This window comes from Echinops telfairi, unplaced genomic scaffold, assembly GCF_000313985.2.
Source record: "Echinops telfairi isolate 266 unplaced genomic scaffold, ASM31398v2 ScPeMD7_443;HRSCAF=831, whole genome shotgun sequence".
Classification (NCBI taxonomy): domain Eukaryota; kingdom Metazoa; phylum Chordata; class Mammalia; order Afrosoricida; family Tenrecidae; genus Echinops; species Echinops telfairi.
The window spans coordinates 20,780,306-20,802,846 of NW_022104341.1; the positions used below are offsets into that span (position 1 = coordinate 20,780,306).

Below are 22,541 nucleotides of genomic sequence, written 5' to 3' on the forward strand. Positions count from 1 at the left end.
GTATTCAGAAGGTTGAGAACCACTGCTCTAACACATGCCCAAAGGATTCTAGGTTCTTTAATTTGCCCCATATCAAAATGGTAGTTTTGGCATCTTCAAGGGACATAATGTATGTTGCTTTTCAGTAGTCTTCGAGTTTGAGGAATAAAAGTAAGTCTGCATAGTGCAAGACCAGGGCTGTAGGGTGGGTGGGCTAACCCTTCCAAATAAAATTTTCATGGGACAGCCCTTGCTACCCTCAAAGAAAGAGCAAGTTCATGGTCGCAATGGGGTGAAATATCCTCAGTGCACCTTTCCTGGCCTTTTTTACCAAGGCGGATTTAATTTTCTTAATACTTCTTCCTGAAAATGCCCCATGACCTTCCTGTGTCTTTCAAGAAAATCTACCAAGATTTTGCCTTGGGATCCCCAAAGCAGCCACCATAACCTGCTGAACTGATCTCACCTTGAATTCGACGTGTCCAGCAGCAGCCTACCCTCGGATGCCACTATTTTGAAAGGACCTTAAATTGACCTTAAATTGAACGAACCCTAACAAGAATGAAACAGGTATATTACTGAGATAACTTGTCTGCAACCTCCCACTGATGGCAAAGACGTATTTACATATACAGTACTTCATTTGGAATAAACCTGTGCCTGTAGGAAATGGAATTCTAGTTCCAAGCGCTAATTTTTTTAGTTACTCTCAGTTATTCTGCAGTAGCTCATAGCAAAAAAGTTAACTGGAGAAACAATATAGGAAAAAGAGATAATGTGAGGAAGTGTAGACAGAAAAAAAGGATGCTGAGAAATAAAAGTGTATATATAGATCAATTAGCTGTTTGTTTATGTTGTATATATAAATACTATATCTGTATAAATATATATAAAATCATGTGTCCTGATTTTGTTGGTCTAGAGACCCCTGTCTAACATAGAAATAATTTCTTGGCAATTGTTGCTAACTTTCCCTGTGACCTCTGAAAAGCTGCTGGTTTTCTAAAATATTTCTGCAACTTTCAAATGAGAAAGCTAGATTTGTTGAAATGCAAATCAAGAATTTTGAGAGCTTACCTAAATGCTACAGGCAAGTAGGAATATTATACTTTTTTCAGTTTACCTTAAATAGTAAGATTTACATATTCAATATATGTAACGTCATGCACTTACCAATATAATTAATTAGTGTCTAACTAATAAATACTAAGGTAAAAATAGTTATTTATGGTAATATACAACCTGGCTATTTTTATTCCATAAAATAAACTTGGAAAAATGTCTGCCTCATATATATTTGCATGTACAGCAATATTCAGTATCCTAAAATTTCCATGAATTATTCTTGGAGTTTATATATATATTCCTAAAACATTTTTATTTATTATTTTTTAGGTGTTAAGGATAAGATCATATTAGTATAAAGGCAAATGATGAAATAGAAGGAGAAGACCCCCATCTACCTTCACAGGCCAGGGAAGAAATTTTCAGTTTCTTGTGCTTAAAATAGGGCAACCCACTTGCAAGAAAGGAAGAACTCACGTTGGCCCTTGGTCCTGGCATCGCTGGTGGATCATACCTACAAGAAAATGGGGAATGGTCCCTCAGCACCCGGTTTCCCTTTACCAAAGCATTTCCCCTGCTTTCTTACTTCTCCACTTATCCCCGTGGTAAACCCAGCCCTGGAGATGGCTTTACTATGCTTCCTTTGCTTGACGCCTGAGCATTTTTCAAAATAGAGAACCTCCATTCTGTCTCACTATCTCTCTGTCTTACTATCTATCTTGCTAGCTATCATCTGTCTATCTACCTACCTACCTTCTATCTATATTAATTTTATGATATGGATTATTATAAACCACCATAAGAAGAGTAAGTAAATGGATAATGATTAAGTCAGCTTCAAGACTGCTTACATTTTAGGTTAAAGCTAGCACCCATGAATATTACACTTACTAAAAACTATTGCTATATCTTCTCATATTTCACACACAATCTTTTTCTCATACTCACCCACTTCTAGTATCTCTAAATCCATTTCAACTCAAAGAGGGAAATCAGTCCATAAAACTGGCCAAAAACGACAATGGAAAGGGGAAGGGGTCTAGACCGTATTTCTAGCTCTAACAGCAGCAGTAGGAAGAAATCCTACTGCTTTAAGGAACTGTCCCTACTTGACATGGATGAGTTCCCTTAGCTGAAGCGATTCATTGTCGCGGGATTGGGGTTTTCTCTGCCACGTTGTTAAAATTGCCTCCGCAGTAATTCCTTTTTGCTTGAATTTCATACGGTTCCCAGGATGGAAGCATGACTTCCCTAGACTCTCTTCTTCCTAAACGTATCAGCAGAGTGGGTGCTACAGGGCGGAATGCTGTTTCACACCAGCCTCTTCCCTGTGTTGGTGAATCATGCACACCAGTATGGGAGTATAAAGCTAGGGCGGGTTTGTGCTTTTCTTGTTTTCTACCTCCACTCCTTGAAAATATAGGCTAAGTAAACAGACCAGCGGATGTATAAAATATCAATTGTTACACTGTTTACTCTAATGCTTTGCATTAAGAAAACAAATGCCAAGCTGCCTGAAGTCTGAAAATAATAAAAATGCCTTATTATACACTTAACTACTCGCTTGCCCTTCTCTAAAATGAATCCATACACCACAGTGCGAGCAACTGCCTGCACTTCATGACCTGCTGGAGTCTGTGTACCGTGTTCTGAGCACTGTTTGGGAAACCTGCTGGGGTTCAGTTTGGGTCAGCTGGTCCACAATTATTCACTGGGGGTGTCAGCAAAGCATGTGCATAGCCTGTTTCTTCAAATCTTAGCATTTTCCAGGTTACACTGCATGGCCTCATTAATAAGCAAAATAGGGGCAGTACCCTTTCTGAATGATGAATGATATTAGCACTTTTTTTATTTAAAGATAAATAATATTCCATATCTGAGACCAAATTCAAGGCCTTTGTTATTTATAATAGCACACTTCAAAGATCCAGATAAAATTCTAGCATTTCAGACTATTTTTGAATATGTATGATGGAATTTGGCACATATATTGGCTTCTGTAAGTAATCATATCATTCCACAGTTCAGTCACATCAAGCAGTAATATACAATTGCTACCACAATCAATTCCGTAATATTATTTTCCTTTTTGAACTCCTTGATATCAGCTCCTCTTCACAACCATGCCCAGTTTCTGTCTCTATAGGTTCATCATTCTTAGATTTCTTATACTGAAAAGCATAAAATCATATACCAAAAATTGCAAAGGGTTACTCCAATGACAAAATACATCTGAGATAAGCCCCAATATGGAAACACATGCATACACACAGAAAAATGTTGAAAAACAGATCAGGTCCAATGTGCATCAGAGGGGAGGCGAGGGACAACTGACAGGGTTTTAACTGTTCAAGTCAGCTTGATCATTTCCTTATCTTCTAGTCATCTCTCCAATGCACCCTTTTAGGTACCCAGTTTCTTCCCATCCCTCTATTATGGGTAGGAGAAATTCACCCGCAGCTTGTGTCCTGTGGAGACCTCACAAATGTATTTGGGGCTTCCACTGTCATCCAAAGCCTCTGCCAACCACAATGTCACAATTTAGGCACTGACACTATTCCCTCATTCAGCTTCAGATTATATGACATAATCCTTTGGTCACTGATGTTGGTGTGGTTCTTATTTTTCAAATAATACACATTTCTCGGTTATCCAGTAGTCTGTTTATGTTTAATGCTGCATGGTACTCCATTGTGTGGAGAAGCCACATTTCTTTATGCATTCACCTGTTGATGGATATCTGGGTTGTATCAAATGTTTTACTATTTTGAGGGAAACAAATCTGCTAGGAGCATTAATTTGCAAGCTGTTGTATGAGTGTATTTTTTCATTTCTTCTGTATATATAATAAGACTGAAATGGATTGATTTTAAGTGCATGTTAACCTTTTAAAGAAAACGCCAGCTTGTTTTCCGAAATGGTCATACCACCCTTGGACTCTGTGGGTCCAGAAAACCAATGCAGGAGGGACAGGCACACACCAACACACGCTTTAACTTGTAACATTTCCATCCAGATACTTTTTTACCATTTACTAAAAATTGCACCTACAATAACTAACTCTGTCCCTTTTGACACAGAATGATAAATGCATTACTTGTACCTATTACTTTGAAGTTATGTGCAGTCTGATATATAGAAATGAAGCAGACGCCTTTTGCAGTTCTGGTTTACAATTGATGGCTGGATTTCACTTTGGGGAGCAATTTCATAAGGAGTATGATGGTTTGGGACATGATAATAGGAAAGAAAATTAAGAAGGAGAAATTGATACACAGAATGATCTGAAACTCAAGGCTCTCCATCAGAAAAGCGGACCTCATAAAAGTGTCAGCCACCTCTTGGCGTGTCAGTGAATTAAGATTTCGGAGTTCTTTAGTGGAAAACATTTTACAACTGGTGAATATTTTTCACTGGAGTCATTGAAATGCCAGCTTCTAAGAAATCCATTTTGAAAAGAATTGTAAGGGTGAAAATTACCAGGTAATTTGAACAGAAATGTTTCTTCAAGTCAAAAATTTCACTTGTAATTTAAGCTTATCAAGAAATTCTCACCATCTCATTACCCAGTGCTTGTTCCAGAGGGGTGACTGAATGGAAGTCGGGGCAAAGGGGGACACAGAGTGTGCGGACTCTTCCAGGTGACACCCCCAGATAGGGCGACACCAAAAGTATGGTCTGCACAATCATTCGTTCACTGTTTCTGTGGCTTTTTATATTACTATTTAAATATCCCTGCAGTTACTTATAACATTAAAAACCATTTTTGTAAGCCCAAAGCATACAGTATACAGGTGTTGATATACCTGCAAGAATAAATCTCTAGGCTACTTTCCTTTTAAAATCCTCTAGTGAGTTGGACCCAAAGCTGTCACTGCACTTCAGTTACCATGTAGAGCAGATTATGACCGACTGTGCAGCACTGCATTTACGTTGTTCTGGATGTGCCACGAGCCACACTATTGTTTTATGTTTGGTTTCTCTGTCACTGCAGGTGATTCTGTCGTCACTGATTGCGTCAAAGTTTCTGGTGTTTTTCCTATCATACTGTGGTAACTAGTATTTGTGAACTGATATCAATAACTTTATTTTGAAGATTAGATAGTAATTAAACAGAAAGGAAAAAATACACAAGACGTCTGCTCACTTACTATTGCAATTAATTCAATATAGAAATCTTTTACAAAACAGTTTTCTTGTTAGTATTCATGTAGTTTAAGGGTTGTTACACTTAATCCATTTTTCACACTATTTATGACACATTATTCTATGATTAAACTTGACACTAAATATTAATAAGATTCTGTTCAGTGTGGTAGCAGAGGTTCATAGGGGCATTAAATGGGTTATCCAACTGAATGGCAAAATTCTAAAGATAACATTGGATTGCTGCTTTGTAAAAGGCATTGAGAAAAATGAAATATGATGCCTTAAATAATTGTTGAAAATTACAATTACAATTGGAGTTCTCACAAAGGGACAGTGCTCTTTGTGGTCATTGTTGTTAGGTGTTGTCTAGTTGGTTCCAACTCCTCGTATGATAGAAGGAAACACTGCCCGTTACTGTAGCATCTTCATAGTTATTGTTTGAGCCCAATGTTGCAGTCACTGTACCAATTTGTCTCATCGAGGGCTTTCCCTTTTTACACTACCCCTCTGCATCACCAAGAACAATGTCTATCTCCAGGCACTGGTCTTTCCTGATAAAATAACCAATGTGCATTAGACAAAGTCTTGCTACCCACAGTCCTATAGAGCATACTGACTGTATGAGGGGATAACTCCCCCCGCTCAAAAAAAGACCCTAAAAAACAAAAAACCAGGATTGCGCTGGGCAGAGCAGAGCTCTCATACTACACATTTTTCCTGCTAGGCGAGCATCAAGCTACTAGCTGTAAGTAAGTGCACCTAGTGGCACCACCTGGGAAGGTTTTGTCTGGTCACTGAATTTTTTCGTCAAAGCAGTTTCACTCAAATTAAGTTTTTTGTGATTTAAGAGAACAGCATGGGGTTGTGAAATTTTGTTTCCTGCTTAGGAAAATGTGGCAGAAACTGTTGTGATGTTGAACACAGCTTGAAAGGACAGTGCTATGAGGAAAACTCAAGTGTATGAGTTGTTATTCATTTCAAAAAAGGTGAAGTGTAAATTGATGACAAACCTTATTCGAGACACTCATCAACTTCCTGAATGGGCAAACATATCAACTCACAGGTGCATTTGGAGTTCATTCCACCAGGTCAGACTGCTAAGCAAGCTTCCTAATTAGAGGATCTGAAAAGATAGCATAACGGTGTGTGCCACTAAAAAGGCCTGATATGTGGCAGATGGAAGACTGGCTTTGCACCCATGACAATGCACCTGCTCATGCAGCCATCTCAGTACAGCAGTTTGGGGCAAAACCAGCATGCCTTTCTTGCCCCATGCAGCTAACTCACCTAACCTCACTCCGTTTCTGTGAATGAAGAGAGACATGAAAGGACAGTGATTTGAGGGCATAGCAGAGATAAATAAAATAAATGGGGGAGATGCTGTCAGCTATCCAAACAGATGAGTTTGAGAAATGTTTCCAAGAACGGAATTGCCGATTTAACAAATGTATTAAGTGTCATGGAGAGTACTTTGAAGGTGGCAAGGTTGTTTTGTACACACAAAAAAATTAAATACATAGCTTTGAAAAAAATTTAATTTGGGGAAGAGGTACCCCCTTCGTACCTCTTCCAAGATAGAAGTCACCTTAGGGTCATTCATGTGGACTTGAAAGTGATGTCATTGTTTTTCTTTGATGCCCTTGAAGTAGTTCTGACTCAGTGACCCAATGCACAACAGAAGGAAATCCTTTCCAATCCAGTGCAATCCTCAAAACTCTTAGTATGAATCCAGAGTTGCAGCTATTAGGTCAACCCTTCTCATTGAAGTGCTTCTTCTTGTTCCCTGGCCCTCCACTTTGCCAAGCCTAACGTTGTTCTCCATGGACTGAACCTTCCTTATAAGTTCAAAGTACACGAGATAAAGTCTCATCGTCACTGTTAAGGAGTGATTTGCCTGTACTTTTTCTAAAACAGATTTGTGTGCTTTGGAAGACTATGGCTTACAAAAGAGTCTATATCACACCACAATGGCAATGCATCATTTCTTCTGTAGTCTTCCGTGCTCACTTCCCAGTGTTCACACGCAAGTGAGGTAATCGGAAATATCTTAGTCCTGCTACAGCTTTGCACTTGATCACTTTAAAGAAATCTTTTTGTAGAGTTACCAAATGCAATGTGTTACTTGATTTCTTGATTGCTGCTTGAGTGTGTTAGTCGGGTAGACTAGAGAAACAAATCCATAGAGACTCATATGTGAATATGAAAGAAGTTTATATGCAAGAGCAGTGGAATATTGAGAAAACATCCCAGCCCAGTTCAGATCAAGTCCATAAGTCCGATATTAGCCCATATGCCTGATACCAATCTATAAAGTCCTCTTCAGCTCACAAAAACACACATAATGACGTTGAATGCAGAAAGATCACACGTCAGCGGGTGCAAAGTCAACGGCGGTAGAAGCATCTCAGCGCTGATGTGCTTCTATAAACTGGCTACTCGGAATTCAACCAATTGATGGTCACAGAACTGTATAAGTATCAAATTATGATCTCTTGAAATAGACACTTCATTCTAGTAAATAACAGTAGCCAAGGAATTGGATTAAAAGAAAACCTACCTGGAAAATATTGAGCAAATTCCAAATTGTAGCTGATATCAAGGGCTCAAGGAGAAAGAAAACGTTTTGAGAATGATGATGACAACAAATGTACAAATGTGCTTGACACAATGGATGGGTGTATGGATTGTGATAAGAATTGTACAAGCCCCCAATAAAATTATTTAAAATAAATAAATGGAATAAAAAAGAAAGATGCAAAAGAGATTCATTAAACTAGTCTAGCAGAGACAGTGAAGAATCAACAGAAAAGTGGCCTGATAAATGCTTGAGGTAAATTATGAAGACTCATTAGTCAATAGTATAGAAAGCCACTTAGAAGCTTATATCAAATTATTAGCATTTAATAGAACCAAGTAATATTTGAAATTTGTTCCAGTGATTCTTATCAGCCATCCTCCATGTATTTCAAGTGATCATTCAATTATTGTCAAATTCTACTTAAAGAGAACTTTCACAAAGGACATGCAATTCATATCATCCAAAGTTACTGTCATTTCTAGGCTAAGTCCCAGGGAAATTCATAACTTAAAAATGAAAGTCACAAAGATGCAACTGCCTTCATAATGCCAATGCAACGGTTATAAATATTTCATGAACATTGCATGGGCAGGGCTATATCTCCATTTTCACGAGTTAGAATTTGTACAGCTAAGTCTCCAGATTTTACTATTCATAATGTACAGATGCCCCATAGAGCATTCCATATAGTGCTTTTTTAATATTTATGTTTAATGAAGAAATTACCGTTCTGAAAAGAGAACAAGCCAAGCCAAAGATTTCTTGTTAAAATTATTAAGTGGTGCTGAATAGAGACGATAAGAATCAATAGAAACTACCTCATTGCAGTACCTTAGCACATAAATGCAGACTTTTCAAATACAGAATGAAGGATCACCCCACATTAAACCTCAATGAAAAGGTTCTTTCTAAAGGTTATAACATTAGAAATCTCATCTTAGGATTTTAAAGGTTAAAATGCAAAGAGCAACTTCCTTACATATAAAAATACTAATTACAAATGATACACTTGCCTACTACTGTATAGTTTAAATATACGTCTATCTTTTTCTAGGCATTTCTTTTAATCAAAAAACATTTTAACTTGCTAAGATAATATTTCCCCGTTCAATAATGAATTGCTATTGCATATTTTAAGGTAATTTATCAAAGCACATTATCAGTATCTGTCAGATTAAATTGTGCACTAAGAGTAATGGAGAGAGAAAAAGGACTATTGTATGTGTTGAAATCAAAGAACATTACTACAGCTGTTATTTCCAGTGGAAAAGGATAGGTGATTTCCCTCTAAATGATACTTGTCCCATGGGGAAATAAAAGCTTGAAAAATCACAAGAAACAAGTGCAAGAAAATGTCTATCCCTTGTTTTTAAAAATGAGCACTTGATATTTTGTTTCATTTTTGTCCTTTTGATCAATTCTCTGAAGTAGATAAATGTGGGGAAACGCTGTACAGATCTCAGTGACATTTACAAAAGGAAGTTGAGTTACCGAGCGGTACATGCATAATCTCAGGCTGAAATGTTCCAGATTTCCATATAGTACCTACCCTGTTTAGATTGATTATTAAGTCAAACCTGGAGTCTCTTTGGAGCACACTTTTAAAAATGAAGTCTTATAATAATGATAGCACCAGGTCAGATTTCAACCAGGCGCGAGGAGTTGGATTATTGTCTTTCTTTGGTTTTGAAATTAAGCTCAAACCAATGATGTCACCCCAAATCCGACAAAGTTGAACAGACCAACAGAAGTTTGTGTTCTGTCCTTGATATTATTTAACTGCAAGTGAGAAATACTTTCTTCCTCTGGTTCTTTGTAATTTTATTTCCAAAGATTCCCTTGAGGAATTTAACCTTTATGTGATGAATTTTCAGTCCCCTTGATGTGTGTTAACCTTCGTTCCCTAATGAGTCTAGGTGTAATACTGAGGAAGAATTTGGGAAATAGATCATGTAGCTCATTGTCAAGTTGCATTTGTCTTGCATGTCTCCAGCTCTGCTGTTGTTCTGGTACACATTCTGGGCACAAATCTTTAATTATGTTCTATATTTAACTGACCTATTTGAACAGGATCCAGAGCTGGTGCGGAACATCTGCCGTTGGGTTAGGCAAGCTGTTCGAGTTCCTTTTTTTGCCAAATTGACCCCAAATGTCACTGATATCGTAAGCATCGCAAGAGCTGCAAAGGAAGGTAAGGACTACGTGTGTCTCCATCAGGTTCTCCGTTACATCAACATGGGCTCAGATTAGATAGGCATGTGAAAGCAAGTGTTTCTCCATAAACAGAATTGTGTTTAATTGTTCATAGCTTAATAAATGTGCAATTGAACACATAATTTCATTTGATTCATATCTGGACTCAAGCTAGGACATGGACCCCAGATTTAGACTTGAAAACACAAGAATCTTTATAATTTTTTTAAAACAAGCATCTGTTTCATACACAAGAATTACTTGGGTGGGGAGTGGGAATCCCTGCAGCCAAAGCAACAAGATCCCCTGTTAAAATACACGGCCTCAGAGTGTAACAATTTGTCTTTAGTAGCATTCGAAATGTTTAATGAAGTGAAACACAGCAGCTTCCTCAATGTGAAATTGATGATGGGCTCCCTTTATATTTGATGGAACATTGGTGGTTCATTGATTAAGAACTTAAGGTCAACAATTTGAGCCTCCTAGGGCTGCCATGAGAGAGATGTGGCCGTCAGCTCCCATACAGAGTCAGCTTTGGAGACCCCAGGGTGCAATTCTACTCTCTCCTATAGGGTTGTTATGAGTTGGGAATCAACCCAACAGCATTGAGGCTTTATTTGTTTTAATATTTGGTAAAGCCTAGCGCATTGCCTTAAATACATGCTCAGCAAATAGCTGTTGAATACATGAATCATGTAGTCAGCACATGGTTTTAAAAATTATACTGATGTGGGCTCCATGCATGAGAATTCACATGGCAAAGACTGTCAATTGCTTGAAAAATAGCACTGAGTAAAAATAAAAACTTTTGGAATCAAAATTCTGCATCATAATTGAAGAAAGGGAGTGGGGGCAAGTGAAATTTTGTTTTTATTCCTTGCATTTTAAATATTGTTGTAGGAGTTAAATTGGTGAAGCGATTTGAGGGAAGAAACTTTCTTAAGATAAAGCGTCATAAGCTTTTCTTGGGTTGTGTGGGTTTCAATGGGAAATAATGATTTTGCCCTTCAGAACTGCAGGGAATTGTTGGTGCGTTTTTCACAGGTGGTGCAGACGGCGTCACAGCCACCAACACCGTCTCGGGGCTGATGGGACTGAATGCTGACGGCGTGCCCTGGCCTGCAGTGGGTGTGGGGAAGCGGACCACGTATGGGGGCGTGTCTGGTAGGTGGCGCTCTTTCCTGGCATTCTGCTTCCTCTGAGATTGCTAAAAAGTCAGATCATGTTGTAAGCAAGAGTATCGTGTTTTTCTAATGCCAAATTCTTATCATTCATTGTCGGACACCACTCCTAACAGTTACGATAGATGGGACAGATTGAACGGAGGTCTCAAGTAACTATTAGTACAAAGTGAGAGAGTGTTGAGACAGGGTCTTCCAACAATTGTATTCTCTTGTGGTCTGCACTTTTCCCAGAGTCCCGCAGAGTCACCATTTTCTTATCGTTTATGAAAGGCCGACACGAGGGTGCTGGAAGAGAAAAGTAGAAACATCTTGATTGTTACATCTGCTTGGTAGTTTGAGTTAGTTTTCATTCTTCCTAGAATTAAAAAAAAAAAAATCTACCTTCTCTGAAAAGTCTTGCTGTTACTCTGCTCCATTAAACTGGCTTTTGGGAGCTGAAGCTGACCCGACTGCAGACCTCACTCCTGCCCGCGCTCCTCGGCGCCACACAGCACTGGGGAAGTTTTACTCCCAAAGTCCTGTTCAGTGTCTTTGACCTCTGTACTCTGCTGCTGTGGCATGACCTTGGACTGGCGAAGCTAATGGGAGGTTCTCGACTGTACTGGTATGGGGATTAGTCTCCTTGCAGATAGAGACAGTGGTAAATATACATAACAGTGTCTCACTGTTCAAGAAAGGCCTTGCTGAATCAGACCAAAATGTGCTGGGGAAGAGGCAGGAGAGACGCAAATAAAGCTTCTGCCCATGCTGAGGCATTACGTTTGGAAAGCATGAAGTGTGTGCATGAGCCACAATAAAGGGGGCGGGGGGCGGCGGCATTCTGCTTTTAACTGAATGCCATTGCCACCATGTCCAGAATGCTGGCAAGGAGCACCAGCTCGGGGTCCAGACACAACGCTCTTTTACCAGGAGCTATCAAACAAGGCCTTACATATTACTGTAATGCAGGACAGCATGGAGGGGGGTCGTAGGAGCCCACAGAAAGGGAGCCCAGAGCCTCCGGAGTTTGGCTGCAACGTGCACGGTGTTTTCTGTCAGCCCGTTTCAATTTTTCCAGCCGGCCATGTTGACAGCAAGAGGCTAAAGGAGGTCACAGAGGGTGCTGAACATTAAAAATTAATAAAAGAACTATTGCAATAGTTTTTTATGTAAGTAACACCATTCACATTTTCTCATTTAAGCTGCAATTTCTGAATATTCTTCCAAACTATAACTCAGTCTAATAAAACTACGAAATTACAGCATTAGAAATACGTCTTTTGTATTTCAGTCTTTAAGCAGACTCACACACTGGAAATTATAGCAGTACCTGAAAACAAGTTCAGCTATACCTCAGGGCCTGTTAAAATTTCCATAAAACTCTATTTCTAAGATTTATAAATCTATACATAAATATTTACTTGGGCTATAAGCTCAGCTGAGCTGGGGTAGGACTTTCATTTTAAACAACAAAAGATCTCTAACATTTTTAAGGGCTTGTATAGACTCGTTTCTAATGGGTTCTATATTAAGTCCCTTTACATTAAACAGTCTGTTTGGAAAATAACCTTTCTCCATATTGACAAAATTAATAGATTTTTTCTGCTTTCAAGCAATGCTTACTTTAATTTAAAGGTAATAGAATCTGAAAAGCAGTTTAAACAGACAATGATAATATATTTTAGAACAGAAGCTAGCTCTACAACAAAGTACTTTCAGAATGAGTTATAGTAAAACCGAGCCTAGCAAAACTGTGTTAAATAAATGGTATATAATAATGGCTTCCACTTTCAGGATTGGTGGAAATATTAAAAAAGCTACATTCCTTTCCTAGTTTCATTGAAACATTCATTATAAGAGTTCACATTCTGCTCTATGGAAGCTACATAAAACATGCTGTATGATCTTTACTAGATTAAAAGAAATGTTTTACTATAATTGAGTATCAATGCCCCCCTAAATGTTCTCTAAATGAGTATGTCTGTGCATAAAGGAGTTGCTTGGATCCGTTGTGTTGGTTGTTGTTGTGTTGCTCTGTGAGAGGATGATGGTTATTGTTTCTAAGTGAAAACTAAATCAGATTTGGATAGCTATCGGGAATTCAGTGCACACTTTCCATTGTCAAGAGAGAATGCTTTACATGTCCCCTGCCTCGTTTTCAACCTTGATCATTTCTTGTTTTTCTCAAAATAAGCTTTCTGCTATTTAGAATAGAGGGTTTTGTTTTGTTTTGTTTTGTTTAGTAAAAGTGAAGATTGTGAATGAGCTAAATGAGATTCTGCACATAGAAAAAATGGTCACATTTCAGTAATGTCTTCTCTTAAAATATATTTGCTAATAAGGGGTAGTAATTTGCATTGGGAAGACAGACCCTCAGGTATGGAATGTCAACTGAATAGTTTATAATATAATTAGAGTGGACATTTGAATAATATACATCAATGTTTCTTAAATCTTAGCTCTCAACTCATGAGTGTTCTTTGTAATCAATTTAATAAAGTGTAATAAAATGTTTTAAATGAAATAAAGGAGAAAAATAATTTCACATATCACTATAATAAGCATTGTTTGATCAAATTTATTTATTTATTTTTTTCAATTATATACATACTACAAAAATGCCTATGCATTTCTGTGCTGGATCATGATAAGAATATAATTTTTAATGAGAAAATCATCAAAAAGTTGATAAGCCACTGCTTTAGACCAAAGACTTCTTGTTAAACAAGCCATTGAAGCCAGTAGAACACGAACTAACAACTGTTTGTCACAATTTAAAAATTATATCAAGAGGGAGAATTAGGATCTCATTCCAAGAACTCATCAGCAGCTTTCCTATTTTTTAAACGGTGGTTCTCAGGATTGCCTGTGGGTGGCTGGAATCGGGAGTGCTCCAGCGGGTCAATCACACTCATAAGGAACATTCATAAATCTAGATTTCAATTAGGGGCGAAAGCTGACCAAACCAATGGCCCTGGCACCGAGTCATTAAAGGTTGGGTGGTAAATATGGTGCCTCGATATTGAGAGGAATGAAAATGAAAGGTTGTTTGCTGTTCATAAAGGACCATCTTTATAAAGTGAGGATGACTGATTAACCTCTCCACCATGCAAAGAATTATGCCTGAACTCTTCATGCTGAAGAATTACTAATCTCTCATGTTCCTTGGACAGTGTAGACTTAAAATTGATAAGTGTTGCCATGTAATTTTCCTTTCCCTGAACTTTCAGCAGAAAACATTTGTCCAGCAATCATTGTTTCATGAATTCCGCACAATTTGGTTGATTACCGGGGCTTTGCTTGTTGGGCTCGTTTGGTTGGTTTTGTGGACATTTCCGTGGAGGATGCCCTATTCTCATCAGAGACATAAACAAACCCCATCAAATGAATTAACCATGATTTCCTAGGAATTTTTCCCTGTTTTGTTTCAAAATCTAAGCTGTTTCCACTTGAGAACACCTTAAATTAACTCCCAATTCAGTGATTGATATCACCGCTATCAATGGTGTTATCCAGCTGCAGTATGACATTTTTCATCAATTCTCCCCTATGGAGAAGTGTCTTCTAGAGATGTTTAAGGATGGGTTCAGCAGGACATAGATTAATGTTGTCTTTCTTATAGCTGACTGCATAAATGTAACCTTTATTCGTTTATCATCAGAAGGATGATAAATGTTCCTACATGTTCCTACATCAGAAGGAACAATAATTGTGCACATCAAAATAAAATAAAAAAATTGATCAACATGGAAAAGCTTACTTTGGAGGATGTTTTGTTATTGTGTGTTGTATTTTAATATTTCTTGTTATTAATTGGGGGAGGGAAGTTAAGCAAGTTTCATAGATTTCTTACATTATTTCATTGTCCTGGGTGTATTTGTTTGCTACATGTACATACACACCCATTTGCAAAGGAACAAGAAAGAGCATTTTCCTATGGGAGTTAGGTTGAAATGATGATAGATGTTTTACACTCAATATAACTTACTTCCTGCAAGTTTAAAACATGAAGTAATATAAAATTTTTAATTGCCAAATTCATAATTTTTACCAAAAAGAGAAACTAATATTCTTATTTTCAAATTCCTGACACTACCAGAAATTTGTTCAAGTTTAATGATTATAAACTTATTGATTTCTGAATATTCCTCAAAAGTGACATGGAACTTTGATTCCTATTGCCTTAACCAAAATTTGTTAATCACAGCAATGACATTACAGAAGGTCTAATCAATAATCCTCTCTTTCTACAAATTTGATAATAATATGTGTCATAACTGCTCTTGAAGTCTGCAAATAAGTAATAAGAAATTTGAAATCTAGCTAGACAAGCATTGGCTGAACTTTTACTATTACATGCCTCCTAAAGGTGTTTTCATTGTAAAACCAACAGAGAAAATACCAATAAAAAGCAAATACAAATGAAAGATTTTGCAAGTATTTTATAACTGTGCAGGTGTAGTGCTGGCAGTGAACATAAAGTGTATACTGTACTTTAGAAACATTGGGCAAGCTTGAATCAATATGATAGTTGAACAAAAGCCTTGACTGTGCATTGCATATTTTATCTCTATTTGATTGTTGTAGGATTTTTTTGTTCATTTCTTGCTGATTTCTTATTGTTAACTGGGTGTGGTTTTACAGAACAAATTGGTTTTCCATTCGGCAATTCCTACACATTGTGTCATTGCATTGAGTGCAATTCCCTCAGCGTGACACCCTTAGTCCCCTTCCCCGTGCTCTATGTTCCCATTCCCCTTCTTGCCTGGCCGTTCTGGATTTTGCCCTTAGGTAAACGCTGCTCTTTGGATTTCAAATGCTTGATTATTCCGAGGTATGTGGACCTTCCTAGTGTCGTGAGTCCCCTAATAGCTCTGTCCATTGTTAGGTTGAAAATTGAGCCATGGTGTGGCTCATTTACAAACCTGAGAGCTGATGAAAGACCATAGTCTCAGGATTCCCCCAGCTCTCTCAGACCAATACACTTGGTCTTCTTGTATGATGTTGAGTGTTGAGGTTCATCCCACATTTTTATCCCGCTCTATCCAGTTCTTCTAATGCGATCCCTTTCAGAGCTGTTGGCAGTGGTTGTTGTTGTTAGATGCCAGCAGGTCACTTACTTACGAGCCATAGCACCCCATGCACAGCAGAGTGAAGCACGGCATGGTCCTGTGCCTGAGCACATTGTGGCAGCCACGGGGTCAATCCATCATGTTGAAGGCTTGCCTCATTTTTCACTACTCCTCCACTTTACCAAGCAAGACATCCTTCTCAATGGACTCGTTTTTCTTGACAATATGTCAGAGTGAAACAGTCTCTCCATCCTTGCCTCTAAGGAGCACAATGACCTTAATTCTTCCCATCGAGATCGGTTTGTCCTTTCAACAGTCTGAGTTGTTTTCAATATTCTCCACTGGTGCATATTCCAATATTCTCCACAATTCACATGCTTCCACTCTTCTTTGGTCATCTGTATTCAGTGTCTGACTTTTACATGCACATGAGGTAATGGAAAATGCATGGCTTGGGTCAGGCACATCTTAGTCCAAAACATACCATCCTTGCTTTGCAAAACTCTAACGCGGTCTTGTGCAGCAGATTCACCTAATGCAACTTGCCTTTTGATCTCTTGACTGCTGCTTCCATGAACATTGATTGTGAATCCAAAACTGACAGAATCCTTCACAACTTTGACCTTTTCTCCATTTAGCATGATGTTACCTGTTGGTCCAGTTGTGAAGATGTTTTTCTTCTGCACATTGATTATAAATCCATACTGAAGACTGTAATCCTTGATCTTCATCAGCAAGTGCTTCAAGTCCTCCTCATTTTCAGTAAGCACTACTGTGTCACATGCATAATGTGAGTGGTTAATAAGCCTTCCTCCAATCCTGATGCCATATTATTTTTCATATAATTCAACTTCTCTGATGATTTGCTCAGCAAACAGATTGAATAAGTAATGATAGGATAAAAATGCATCACATACATTTCCTGATTTTAAACCATGCAGTATTCGCTCATTCTCTTCACACAACTACGTCTTGATCCATGTGCAGGTTCCACGTGAACACAAGGAAGGGTTATTGGATTCCCATTATTCGCAAGGTTAGCCTTAGTTTGTTATGAGGCACACAATCAAATAAACTTGCATAGTCAGTAAAGCAGAAGTAAACTTCTTTCCGATATTCTTTGCTTTGAGCCAAGATCCATCTGACATCAACAATGATAGATATCTGCTTTGAGCCAAAATCCATCTCACATCGACAATGAGATACTTTGCTCAACATCTTCTTGTGAATCCAATCTGAAGTGCTGGCCATTTCCTGTCAGTGTATTGCTTCAATCGTTGTTGGATTCTCTTCCACAAAATTTCTCACATGCAAATAAAATGGAGGTAACCTGATACCCTGTAAGTCTAGTTTCAGTGTAATGTATACTGATTCCCCATGGTCCATTTGTAAGTTGGACTACTTTTTTCAGTGGGTATCTATTTTTCGTCACTCTTCTTTTCTCGTGAAAGGTAAAGAACAGAAGCTGCACCTTAGACGACCGTTCACAAGATTTTAAGACCCCACTTGCTACTCACCAAAGTAAGATGTGCATCTCTTCCTAGACAATGTTTTTCCAAATGGACAATGTTTTTCCAAATGGCCTTGGTGTCTTCCCAGACGAGGGTCCTAGACTCAGACCTCACTGTGGGAGACTGTAGCCCTTGATGTTTTTCTCAGCAAGAGCTTCAAGTCCTCACTTTCAGCAAACAAGGTTGTGTCCAATACATACCATAAGTTCTTAAAAAACTTAATCCAATCTTGATATCATGTTCTTGCTCATGTAGTTCAGCTTCTTGGATTATTTGTTCAGCATACAGATTGAATAAAGTATGATGAAAGGACGCAGCCACGAAGCAGGCTTTTCCTGATTTTAGACTACTCAATATTCTCTTGTTCTCTTCTATTAGGTGTTTCTTTGTCCATGTACAGACTCCACCAGAGCACCAGGAAGTGTTCCACAGTTCTCATTCTTGTCAATGTTATCTATAGTTTGGTATAATGCACATAGTCAAACACCTCTGCATAGTCAATGGAACACAAGTAAACTTTTTTTTTTCCTGGTATTCTCCATTTCCAGTAAAGATTTATCTGACGTCAGTAATGATATCCCACCTGCTTCATTCTCTTCTAAATCCAGTTTGAATTCTGGCAGCTCCCATGAATGTACTGCTACAAGAATTGTTGCATTATCTTCAGCAAAAATGTACTTGCTGGTGATATTCATGCTATAGTTTGATAATTTTTCATTATATTTACTTTTTTTGGAATGGGTACAAATATAGGTCTCTTCCAGTCAATTGGCCAGGTAACTGTCTCTCCAGCATCCTACCATAGGAAAGCCAGCGGTCCAGTGCTTCATCAGCTCGTTGAACTATTTCAGCTAGTTTTCTGTCAATTCTAGGGCCCTTGTTTTTTTCTAGTGCCTTGAGTGCAATTTGGATTTCTTCCATCAATACCACTGGTTCTCCTCATATGCTACCTCTTCAAATCATTGTATGTCAGCCACTTCTTTGTGGTACAGTGACTGTGTATTTCTTCCATCTTTTTAAAAAGTTTCCTGCATCTTTCAATATTTTGCCCATAGAATACTTCAATATTTCAACTCAAGAGTTATATTTTTTTTCTTCAGTTCTTTTAGCATGAGATATACTGGACATATTCTTCCCTTCCAGCTTTCTAATTCCAAATCTCTGTACATTTCATGCAGTGCTCTACTTTAACTTAAGCTGTCCTTTAAATTTTTATTTGTAGCTCTTTGATTTCATCACCTTTTCCACTTGCTTTAGGCACTCTTCCTGGGCCTACTTGTTTCAATATGTCTCACTTTTCTTTATTTTTATCGTGCCCTGACAGGTAGAGACCCCTAGTTGCACAATATTTTACAGCCCTTGTAGTACTCGACAAATGCATAAGTACAAATCCTAAGTAACTCACACCAATCATATAGTTAGTTTGATCTATTTACTAGTGCATACCTCTGCAGAATAGGAAAATAGTGAAACACATAATATACTGGCATTGTAAATGATTTAGTTACAGTTTATTTAAATAACTATATATACATAATATATACATCTGCAACTAAATTTTTTTGGCAGCTAGTGCTCAGTCCTTCTACTGTTCCGTTAGTTGCCACTGTATCATGTTTGTTCCTTAAAATCTCCACGTGAAAGAGTAGCAGTGCCTCATGGCATTGTCTAGGTTTTCATCTCTACAAGAGCTTTCTTGAACAGAGCTACTGGGTGAGCTTGAACTGCTGATCTTTTCAGCTGAGCCCTTCACTGCTGCATCGCCAGGGCTCCTTAAGTCTACTTTTCAAGTTCTTATGCTACATGTCACAAAATAAAGTTTTACCATGGTTTCGTTCTTGGATTCGGAAGTAGTTCTTAATAGGTTTCATTTCTTTGTTTAATGTGTCAGTCATATGATTACTGATGCATAAAATCCTTTCAGAGAATACACCTATTCTCTGTCATAAAATTTAGACTATCTATTATATCTTTATCAATAGATTGGATTTTAGCACTGAAATTTCTAAAATAATTCAGTAAAGGTATAGTTTAAATAAATAAAAGATATGATGATAAATCATGCCAAAAATAATTAAAATGAGAGTCTTCCATTTTATATTCATTCATATCATGTGTGTATGTGTGTGTGTCCTAAAGTAATATAGAAATCTGGCCCATGATTCACATGTGTAAAAACATTCTTAGGCTATCACAATTTAACCCATCAAAGTTCTAATGCCTTGTTATATAAATATATATGTAATCTGTTTGCAGAAAAGTGAAAAGTAGCATATCAAATAAAGATGCTGAAATACATTTTTAATTATAAATTATCAGTTTGGGTTGAGAAAAGCTCACGATTAGAAAATCCTCATTTTAATAATGCTCATTTGAATATATTCATGTATAGGTTGACAAAGGATATTCTCTTTCATTATATTGCTTTTCCCAGGCTTGAGTTTCTCACTGTTTGGCCGTCATTGGTCTATGCAGGGGATCAGAGCCCTAATAATAGATTTTTGACAGTGAGCTCGCCTGCTACCTGCCCTACACAAACCCTCACTGTTCATGTTTGCTTCATGGCAACAAAGCAGACAGAAGGAAAATGCCAAGTGCTGAGTTTGAGGTACAGCCTTGCCTTGTCTTGACATTTCAGCAGAATAGCAGTTTATGAGATGCATAATTTTTCATCTGGGACTCCACTGCCATATTCCTCGATGCTTACAGCCAGTCGACAGACTGAAGCCAGGGCAGAGGGTGCAAGCATAGATCGGGGTCTACATCCTTTTCTTAGTATTTTAAAACCACCATTGTCCGGCAAAGAAATGCTAGAATCAAACAACCCTAAACAGCCAACAAATTCTTAGGTACCTAGATTTCATATATATTTTCCTTTTGTTCAAAATGAGAAAAAAATAAATTAGCATCAGTACCAGTTTTTGAGAAAATATTTGATAGAATTTGTAAACCGAAGGACTCTGGCAAGCATATTAAGGAAACTTACCTTTGCAGCAATGGTAATGAATTATTAAATTTCTTTCCTCCCTGTTTTTTTTTTTCATAAAGAATGATTTCAAGCTTGAAATTAATAAAAAAAATGTTCTGTTATGAAAGTAAAACTAGAGAGAATTGTGTAGCTGTTTGAGAACGGATTTAAATATTCACCGATTCATGCATATCTACTGCACTAAAAAAATCAGTGTAGGTACACGCCAGCAATGGTTTAATTTAGAACTACACATCTCTGTAAGCTTCAGAAACAGTTCACGATGTCACCGTCTCATACAGAACAATGGTACAGTACATTGGATTAATTAAAGGAGTCTTGCAGAGAACTACGTTCTCAGTATGTCAAGACTTCAGTTTTATGTTAAATATTTTCTGAAGGCCAGACCCTTAAATCTCAGGGGCTGTGCCAAGCAGTGAGCTGTGAATTTAACCGTAGGCTAACTGCTGATGATAAGGAAAAGGGCCCTAGTTGAGGCAGCTGTGAGACAGTCATTGGGTCAGGCTATCAATCGCTCGGCTCCCTGAGGAAAACGGAAAGCAGACCCAACAGTGCAAAGGGAAATCAGGAAAGGAGGGCATGACTGGAATGAGATGCCTCACCGTCTTTATCCACGTACTCGCTTCAATCCCTAAGCATCACACCAAACTGCCCAGCCTTCCTGTGACTATAAAAGCAGCACGTTTATTTCTAACATCTAGAGAAGTATCAAAATGCCACTGCCTCTCAGCAGTTGAAGATACTCAAACCTGCTGAAAGAAGACGCCTGGTTATGATAAAAAAATATAGATGAGCTTCAGTGTTTGGATATCAAAATTATTTAAATCATTTTAATGTATCGACATTTATGAACATTGGGAGAGGGAAATACTTCTATTCCAAGCTGCAACCTTTTAAAAATATGGAGCAGTGCTTTCAGTGAGGTGAAAGGTGACCAGACGTCCCGCTTTTGGCGGGACAGTCCTGATTTTTAACAATTTTTCCCGTGATCCGCGGCATTTTAAAAAGTCTCGATTTTTGGAAAGAATGCACGACAAGCTAGGGTATACGGTTTTCGGCTGCCATGTGGCTATTTAGCCAGGATATGAGTTTTATCAATGGTGTCCCGCTTTACCAATGTTAAAATCTGGTCACTGAAACATGGGGGTCTACAAACTGCTTCTTGAGTCAGAACCTGGGGAGCTTGTTAGGACAGAGGTTACTGGGTCCGTCCCCTGAGTGTGTGATACATGACACTGGGAGGCTGAACCCTGAGCACGTGCAGTGCTCTCAGGCTCCCAGATGAGGCTCTGCTGCTGCTCAGGAGATCGCACTACAAAGAGTAGACAATACTTAGTTTTATTGGATGTCTTATTTCAGTTTCTTAAAAATTAGTGTCAAATGGTTTAACCATTGAAGAATTAGAGAACTATGGTATCCTATGTATAAAATCTTTCATTGCCAAAGACCTATTTAAAGGGTTAGAGAACTGAGATGTGATACTGGGGACTACGACGCACACGAGCCAGGCCACGGTGCTTTCAATCTGCTCCTATGCCAGGCTCAGGCCGACAGTGAAGAAGGAAGACCGGAGCATTGATGCCTTTGAATGATGGTTTTGGCAAAGAACATTGGATAAGTTATGATCTTCCAAATAGAGGATGATGGTGAGAGTTAGACTCCGAAGTCGAGGGGCCAAAGGGATGCTGTCAGGTCAGCCTCAGACAGTATGCCTCTCAAAAGTTCAATTGTTGGCTTAGACAGTGTAGTTAGGACTCAGCATACCTTATTCAGTGATCAAACACCACAATTAAAAATAGTGAACAATCTACCATTTCACACATTTGTTGTTGTTAATGTATA

General features: G+C 38.1%; 1 protein-coding gene across 1 annotated transcript in view; it reads left to right on the forward strand.

Moving 5' to 3' along the window:
- DPYD (dihydropyrimidine dehydrogenase) overlaps positions 1–22,541 on the forward strand; it is a 1,157,760-nt gene that overhangs the window by 803,825 nt on the left and 331,394 nt on the right. Inside the window, exons 17-18 of the mRNA XM_045291906.1 lie at positions 9,842–9,962; positions 11,009–11,128. Coding sequence (XP_045147841.1) covers positions 9,842–9,962; positions 11,009–11,128 — 241 coding nt within the window. The remainder of the gene's footprint in view (positions 1–9,841; positions 9,963–11,008; positions 11,129–22,541) is intronic.